Raw genomic sequence first — 9,534 nt, 5'->3', positions numbered from 1 at the left:
CGCTCTGCAGCAGTCTTTCCCCCCTCCCCGCTCACACTATTCCCCCCCTTGCCCCCCAATCTCTGTTGTGGCTTTCTCCCACCCTCAGCAGCCCCGCCCCTCCTCCACCGGTTGCCTGCGCCGGTCGCCGCCTCGCCTCCCCCACGCCTTGCTTTCCCACTCCTCGGGTAGGCCCTCCCTTCCCCCCCCTCTCTCTCGTTTTGACACACCACACTGCACTCCCCTCGTACCTGCCCTTCGTTCCTCTACGGGGGCCATGGCCGCCGCCACGACGCTGTCTTCCTCCTCTTGTCACCGGCACACTACGACCTCCCAGCTGTGGCGGCCATGGCCCGTCGAATTCTATCCGACTCGGCCTAGCCGATCGGTCTTCATCCGATCTGGCACTTGGTTTATTTAGCCAATCCGGGCCTAACCAATCGGTATCCATCCAATCTAGTTCTCGGCTTCTTCAACCGATTGGCCCAACTTGAGCTTTCTCACTCAACATATTAGTATTGGAAATAAAATTATAAGTTGTCATATTTACTAAAATAGGAATATAGGCCCCTAATGGCCTGTCGAATTCTATCCGACTCGGCCTAGCAGATCGGTCTTCATCCGATCCGGCACCTGGTTTATTCAGCCGATCCAGGCCTAACCGATTGGTATCCATCCGATCTGGTTCTCAGCTTCTTCCGCCGATTAGCCCCAGTTGAGCTTTCTTGCTCAACATATTAGTATTCGAAATAAATTTATAAGTTGTCACTAAATTGTTGGCTATACTAGTAGTCTTGGAATTAAATTTATAAGTTGTCACTGCCCGTATTGAAATGTGTTATTACCTATGGTGTGACACACGTGTTGATTGTGTTAAGAGGGTGATGTGATATTATAGTTAAGTAGGAATCTTGATTCAACTCAAAGGCTACATGCCGGGCCAATAGTTAAACATATCAATAACTGACATGGGTGCCATATGTTGTAGCAAAAAGTGTTATGTCAAGTATAGAAATCAAGTATAGGGATGTGGTCATCACTATATTGAAACCATACGGTTCAAGTGTGCCATTGCAAAGGTACATGATGTTCCATGCATGAAGGAATTATATTGAGGTGTAGTATCAATACATGCAAGAGTGGATCGTAACCGAGGACATCAAGCCCCAAACTATCCAAACTGATAAGAAAATGGAGGATATCTTTTCCAAAGCGCTTGATGTGGAAAATTTTGGGCGTAAAGCAACCCTTTCCCTTCTTGTAAAATGTTCATTATATATTCTATTGCATAGTTGTCTTTACCATTCTTGTAAACTTTCATTTATAGGGGGTGAGGCTACGTGGGGGAGTAATAAATGGGATGGACATGTGCTAGTAATAATAGGGGAGGTGATCATATTTGAGGCTTTAGTTTAAAAGTTATTGATGTTATTTACATATTTGCCTTTGTTGGTTGGTCGCGAATTCAAATAGGAACAGATTTGATGATCAGTCATTATAGTATAGCTTAAGGGAAAATTAATTAGCCATGCCTTGATCTCACTATATAGTGTGTCAAGCTTATATATACCATCATCATTCATGGAAACAATCCAAAATGGGTTGATCCCTTTGACTAGGCAATGATGCCATCAAACTCACTTGTTGGATAAAAACCAAATCAAATTCCTTCATTGAAAACTCATACACTCTCTACATCAAGTAGACGTTGTTTAATGCAAGATTGTGTTGCGAAGCTTCATCCATATCATCTTCAATGTTTGGGTGTCTATTGCCAATAAGTCAATGCTATCTATAAGATGAATCCAGACCATTGACATTGCCAACTAGTCGAGATCATTCCTAATCTTTAGCAGAGTAGATCACTTCTCATTTATTTGCATCCAATATTGCTCTAAATAAAAACGTCCTAAATCTATTCTTCCAGAGGTCAAAGTTTGTGCCATAAATATTATGGACCTTCAAGTGTCCACTCTTGGATTCATGAAGTTCCCATGAGAGCTTCCCATTTGCAACAAGACTTTCATTTACAAGTGTGATGATATCAACAACATGGCAATTCTCATTGGTTAATTTAGCTCCTCAACTAAACTCTTTCCTTTTCTGTAATGGTTGATGAGTTTCTACTTCTTTTCTTGTGTGCATTTTTACTCAACATCCTTGCACAATCTACATTCCCTCCTTCCATAACCATTCCTTCTTGCAAGGGAATGATTAAACAATTTACACTCCCCAAAGTTGGATGGGATATTTGCAATTCTCCAAAAGTCCAAGTGGATCTAGGTACTCCTTCATATTCATAAGCTATCATCCAAAGTGGTTTTTAAATGGGTCCTCAAAGCTTACACTAGTTCCCTATCAGTATTGGCTCAAATATTCAATCCCAAGCTTTATAACTGTTTCCAAAAAACACTCAACTGTGTTTAGTATAAGAAAATGAGAAATTGTCCCAAAGGGAATCAAGCTTTTGTCAAATATATTGATAAGAAAAATATCTTACACAAAAACTTGGTTCCGTTGGCAACAATTAGTATTAGTATTTTCTATTGATATATTTTCCACCAATATAGATTATACATCATTGTAATCAAAGCAAATTAAGGAAAAAATATCATGTCAACACAAGGACTTCATTTGATTGCCTACTTCATTTGAAGCAAATGTTGGGAAGAGACAAGCCCCAAAACCCAATCGTACAAGTCGCCATATTTGGGGAGGTCCATGAAATTATAATGCAAATGACTTGGAAAAAGGGTAGATGATATTCAAGGTATTTTTACCTAACAAAACCAATAAATGGAACTTATTGTTGGAACTAGAATTCAACTATGAGAGGAAGATATTTTATCCTTTATCTAGATCGAAGGTACCTTGCATGTTAAAGCTTATGAGTAGTGTAGTACGAGAAATGCTCAATAAAACACATCCCTAACATCTCCCTCTAGAGCATATGCTATGTTCAATGGTTTGAGGACAAAAAGGTTGGAAATTAGGCGGGACAAACGTTAAAAGTCTTTTCCATTTGTTATAGAGGTATCTAGAGAACAAAAATGGCATTAGATCTCACTAATTATGTCCATTTTGACACAAAAAGGTTTGTTGAAAGAAATTCATTGTGGAGAAGCCACTTATATCCCTCTCCATACTTTGCTAGCTAAAATCATAAGTTTTTAACTTTTAACCATGTAAATGAAGATCTAGCTCATGATTAAGATGTTTACTCCGTTACCACACCATGGGAAAAGCAAAGGACTAGTAAGAGTTCCTTAATTAAAACATGAAAAAAGTGAAATTGTTGGATATTGATGTTTGTTGTTGAAGAAGAAATTGTTGCGCACATCATTAAATTTGTGGTCACTAAGCTTCCTTTATCCTGATTGGAAACTCAATCCTACTAGCCATTAAGTCTAGGTCCAATGGGGGGGGGGGGGATGTTTTCGTGGTTAAAAGACACATAGGCATGACACCAATATGTATCATTCATCTTGTAATATCATATTCTTATTCATCCAAATTATATATATAATCTATGTGTAGCTTTATGAATTTACATATTATAGCAAGCCATCCTCTACTATCAATCCTAGGGATGTGCAAAGTGAATCAAATAAATAAATTTTTTATGAGAAATTTTTTTGCACTACCACAAAAAAAGTGTGGAGATTTAAAATAAAAGACATGGAATGTCATGAATCAATCATTAGATTGAGCTTGTGCGGATGCCTAAAAAGTCTATTGTATGACGAATGAAGGTAATCCATACACATAATATTTTGTTAGTGATTTTTTTTCGCAACTTTTGGGGTATGATATGGCATCACCCTTGACGTACATTTCATTGATGAGGGTGTCTAGAGTCTAGCACATGGTGTCCAGAATCTTGTTGGTGAAATTTCTAAATGTGTTATGGTATGAAGGCCTAGCCCGTCACATTTCCACACATTTCATTTTCTATTGGAAACGGCCATAATATGTTGTCGTAAGAAAAAGATGACTTCATAGATTAACAACTCTAAGAAAACATATAGATTGCATGTGATAAAGCTTACATGTCATTTAAAATTAGATGCCACGTAACAAAGATGACATGTCATTTGATGTTTTCTCTTCTCTCGAATGACATGTGATATTATTTATTAACATTTATTGAACGTGGTTGTTATCACCCATTGAACAAAGTTGAATGTCTATCACCCATGTGTGACGTGGAGTGTTTATCATCCACGTGCGTGCATGTGTGTTGTATTATATTTGTCATCAAAGTATAGCATAGCATCCATGAGTGCATGTGTTGATATTCTTATCATGAGAGGGTGGAATATGTATCATCCATAACATCGAATAATGGGTTTTGCTAATGTATACACATATAACACAATAACGAGTCAAAGAAGTATAATCCTACTTTAGTAGACGAAGTTTTGTAAAATAATCAAACGAACAAATTAAGTTATATTATGCATGGCACACACGGCAAGGGCTAGCCCACAATGTGTTCTGTAGTGACATCAACAAGGAAATATACGAGGCAAGGGAAACATCTCTTAAGAAATGAGACACTTACACGAGATATCATGAGATGGCCAGTTGTGCACATGGTTTTTTCTTTCTCCTTTTTGTAAAATTATGTGCATATTTACAGTTCATTCTATAACAAAAAGATTGGCCATTTTGTGGAACATGCCATTTAACAAACTTGTCTTACTTTCATCAAGCTCTATTAATTTGTGATCAATGGCATTTTCTAAATAGACCAAGGGGGGGCATAATTTATGGAATGCGAATTTTGTTTTTAATCTTGATTTTTTTCCGGAGACAGATGTGAAGTGTCAACATTTATGCATTGTGCATGTAGTCTTATTTCCAGGAATTCCGTTGCAATCCAAGGCACAAGATTGCATGCGTGCCAATTACTTATGTATACACGCATGCGGAAATAGAATAGAAATCACACTTAAGGACAAGTAAATTGCATAGACCCTAGGCCTTGAAGAGAAAGTTGTAGCGAGCATTTCGCTTCAAACTACGAAACAAAACTTGCAATCTCTAAATGTGACATTTTCTTTTTTCCATAATTGGATTTGTATTAATACATCAAAGTGAATATGGATGTATGTATATGGAACCCCATTCCTCCCATATGTGAATGTAACAAACCAAATTGACCAAATTGTTTTCCATTATTGGAAAAAAAGAAGAAGAAGCATGCAAACGAGAGTTGTAGCCTTCTTTACTAAAGAAATTAAATTCATCTCAAAAAACCAAATGGTCCTATATGATGTTAGAAATTGGGGGGCCTTTGGGAGATATGTGCTACGAAAGAAAGGTGGCATTTGGTCCCAAGGTTTATAAAGAGGGAATTTAAAGATGCAAATTATTGACAGAAAAGGTTGGACCAAGTCCTATCAGAACTTTGAAAGGGAAAACTGGTCTTGATGTCTTTGTTTAATTTATCACCAAGTCATCAGAAGAAAAGGTTGGTACATGTGTAAATTGAAAAAGGTGGCATTTGGTCCCAAGGTTTATAGTGAGGGAATTTAAAGATGCAAATAATTGACAGAAAAGGTTGGACCAAGTACTATCAAATCTTTGATGTCTTTGTTTAATTTATCACCAAGTCATCAGAAGAAAAGGTTGGTACTATCAAATCTTTGAAAGGGAAACGTGGTTTTAATGTCTTTGTTTAATTTATCACCAAGTCGACAATCCAACACAGAGACAGAGACAGAGACACAGAGCTTAGTATAAGAATAGAAACGCATCCTCATAACATAACAAGACACAAACAAAAATGGATCTCAATACAAATGGCTCCTCCTACTTTGCCAAAAAAGAAGAAGAAGAAGAAGAAGAAGAAGAGGTTGAGGAGGAAGATGATGATGAAGGAAGGATTCATAGCCCCTCTAATAATTATATTCTTTCTTTCCTGGACTGCCCTAACCCTATCCGAGAGGTCCTTGAGCAAATGCCTGTCCCTGCCGCCCTCACTTCTGCTAATGGCAGATCTGTTATAGCCCTGGGGCAGGGTGACCCCTGCTCCTTTCAATACCTCAAACCCCATGAATCAACCGAAGCAGCTCTCATTGATTCCATCCGCTCCAAAAAGCATAATGGTTATACCCACTCGTCCGGGTCTGAGGTTTGCCGGAGGTTTGCTCTCTCTCTTTCTTTTAATTAGCTTACCTTAATGGTAAGTTATGTTACACTACTAGCACTATGTCTTTGGGTTCGAAACCCAATTTCTCACCCCTCTATTACTCCATATATATCTCTCAATTTTACTAGATGCCACTGTGGAATGGAATGTAGGGGATTGAACTCATGACCACCTGGTCTCCATTAGGAAACCTTACCAACTGAGCTACATTCATCTGGGCACACATACACACACACTATCTCTCTCTCTCTCTCTCTTATTCCACTGCATGCATTAAGGCCATTATCATAGAGCTTTAGGAAACCTAGAACTTTTATTTTTGTTTCAGAATGGGTGACATGAATTCACCCATATTCGTACTCATGATTTGTGTCATAGGCCGCCTTCCATCATATTTGACCTCTAAGAAACAATAGTAAAATCTATCCATCTCTTTATATCATCATTGCTATCATTGGCTTCTCTCTCCAACAAGCAATCACCATCGACCATGCATCGTCGTGCGCAAGGTGGTGCAATCATTTATCATCATCATGCACAAGTGGTTTTACGCATTGGTGGACATGGTCTACATGACTATGGTTTTCATGGTAGACCTATGTAGAATTGGCATTGTATAAACCTATTCTGTTTCTATAAATACAATTACTCGTATCAGTTAAAAACAAGACGCTCTAACGCTCTAATATGAAGGCCAAACTTTCTCATGCCTGTAAAACGAAAAGAATTTGCATCTGGTACAATAAATAAATCATATTTATTCACTTTATTTTCTCCGACGCTTTCAGGGCGATTGCAGAATATCACTCTCGAGACTCTGGCATTTCCTATACGCCGGATGATGTTATTGTAACAGTTGGCTGCACCCAAGCAATCGAATTCAGTATAGCGGCATTGCGTACACGAGGCTCCAATATCTTGTTGCCACGGCCAGGGTTTCCTCTATATGCAACCTTTTGCTCATATCTGGGCGTCAGTGTCCGGTATTATGATCTTCTTCCTGAACAAGGTTGGGAGATAGACCTGGAAATGGTTAAAAGGATAGCAGATAAAAACACCATGGCAATACTTATCTGTAATCCTAGCAATCCCTGCGGCGTAGCTTACAGCCATGGTCACTTATCCAAGGTTTGTTTTTGTTCGCTTTATATTGGTAAAATTGTATTCTGCCTAACTGTACCTAGTAAGCAGCCCATTTTTTTTCCAATGGCATGTATTCATTCATATGAGAACCGATTTGAAAGATATTTTTAAAATGCCCATAGTAAATTTGCTGGAACCCATTGGGAAACACTCAGAAATTTTATCTCTATAATAACCAATTTGTAAGTTTTTGAGAATGGCCCGAGCAAATTTTTCGTAAACCCACAGGAAACACTGAGGACTTTTCTGTCACTTGAATCTTTGCAGATTATTGATATAGTAGAGAATTTAAATATCCCTATTATCTCTGATGAGATATATGGGCATATGATATTTGGAGGAGAGAAATTTTTCCCTATAGCATCTTTGGCACACAATGTACCTGTACTGACACTAGGAGGACTTTCAAAGAGATGGCTAGTACCTGGCTGGCGCCTTGGATGGATTCTTATATCGGATAAGAATGGAATTCTGGCAAAAGGAAAGGTGAGAGTATTAATACCCTATGAAAAGTTTCTAATATTGGGTCTTCACATGTGGATTTAATCTGAGTCTTCAATTTTCGGTTGATTTATTTTGGTTTTGTTTTGAGGTCAGTTTAGGACTTTGAGATAGATTGAACTTGAAAAACAATGCGTATCCAATTTTAGCTAGTTTGGTAGCTGTAGAATTGACTGTGCTTTACTAATGCATCAGATACACTATGTTGTGCGGAGTGTTTGGATTTCTAATGTAAATCCTTATACAGGTCATTATGGCTTTAACAAATCTAGCACAGTTGACTGTGAATACCACAACAATTGTCCAGGTATATGTTTAAATCATTTCATTGTATATGTCTTTGATTGAGTATAAATATATTGTTTCATAAAGAACTTTGTGCTGCGTAAATTTATTCATGTTGTCATATCATGGAAACCTAAATCTATACGTAAATGAAACCAATGATCATGAACCTAAGAATTTTAATGCAATTTTGTGCCTCATCATTTTTGTCTTGTCAGGCAGTAGTTCCAAGCATTTTGCAGAATACACCTAATGAGTTCTTTGAGAAAACATTATCTTTGCTACAATATGGAGCTGATCTTTGTTGTAGGCGTATCAAAGGAATCAAGGGACTTGATTGTCCATGCAAACCTCAAGGAGCACTGTTCATCATGGTAAGCTAAATTTGACTTTAAAGAAGCATCACGTGCTCATATTCATCTCTAAGCAGTTTTACTTTTAAATGAGATAATTGAAACTCTGTTTCTAAACTATCTACATAGAAAATAATAATTTTATCTTGTCGGTATTGTTTGATAGTAACAAATATACAGAGTTTGCATTGGTGCCGGGCTTAAGAAGAATCAAGATTCATTTGTGCATCACATCTGATGTGATTGGAAGTCTGTCTTTTTTAAATGAACAAACACATGATACTCTAATTGGCTCATAATTTGATTAAGTGGGTTGACATTTCGTTACTGTCTTGTTATATAGGTGAGGATTAACATGTCTATATTCTTCGATCTCAACAATGATAGAGAGTTCGCATTGACTCTAGCAAAAGAAGAATCTGTAATTGTGATTCCTGGTAAGCAAGTTTGAGTTTGTAAACAGAATAATACTTGTCCCATCTGCGAAGGATGATAAAGAGGCTTTTGTGCTTATCAGGTTCCGCATTTGGGACTCCAAATTGGATGCGTCTGATCTTCACTGCACCACCTGTTTTGCTTGAAGAAGCATGGGATAGGATTGAGGCTTTCTGTGAAAAGCACAGTTCTTGATATATATATATATTATAGCATTTAGGGTGTGGTATGCCCCTACGTTGTACATGCTACCACTCTTTAGACAATGCAATATAGCTATTAACATGATCAAGAGTATCAACACAATGTTTCTAATTATGTCGAAATTTTGCATCTCCTGTTTTCTACATTTGTAACAGGAACAATTTCCATAGATTTATTTTCTGCCCATGAAAAGCAAACCCCTCCAATTAAAAGCTTTATTATTAAGAGTTACTATATGCAAAACATTGCTTCCCACCAAAAGGTCATTTTTGTTTTAAAATTTGGAACTCGTCCTCAAGTATGTTATTAAGAAGGAATTTGAAGAAGTAAAATCCATCCAAAAATACATAAATTATCGAGGGAAAAAGTTGAAACAAGATAAATCCATCCAATTGAATTAGTTAAGAGTTGAATCTGCAAAATGTTAGATGAAAAAGATGGCATTCAGTCTCAAGATTTATAATTAATTTGGGCAAC

At 37.4% G+C, this 9,534-nt stretch overlaps 1 protein-coding gene across 1 annotated transcript; it reads left to right on the top strand.

The window, feature by feature from the left end:
• Positions 1-5,770: 5,770 nt before the first annotated feature.
• On the top strand, positions 5,771-9,141 carry LOC147853005 (aromatic amino acid aminotransferase 4-like). The gene is made up of 7 exons (XM_087333323.1): positions 5,771-6,129; positions 6,925-7,264; positions 7,547-7,765; positions 8,028-8,087; positions 8,284-8,439; positions 8,762-8,855; positions 8,936-9,141. Exons 1-7 carry the CDS (start codon positions 5,771-5,773, stop codon positions 9,046-9,048), a joined length of 1,341 nt encoding a protein of 446 aa, XP_087189449.1. The 3' UTR covers positions 9,049-9,141.
• The last annotated feature ends 393 nt before the right edge of the window (positions 9,142-9,534 follow it).

Source organism: Azolla caroliniana, unplaced genomic scaffold (genome assembly GCF_043228905.1).
Source record: "Azolla caroliniana isolate FFs.n. ecotype wild unplaced genomic scaffold, voAzoCaro1.0.p SCAF_17, whole genome shotgun sequence".
NCBI classification, from domain to species: Eukaryota; Viridiplantae; Streptophyta; class Polypodiopsida; order Salviniales; family Salviniaceae; genus Azolla; species Azolla caroliniana.
This window is presented reverse-complemented; position numbering and strand designations above follow the sequence as displayed.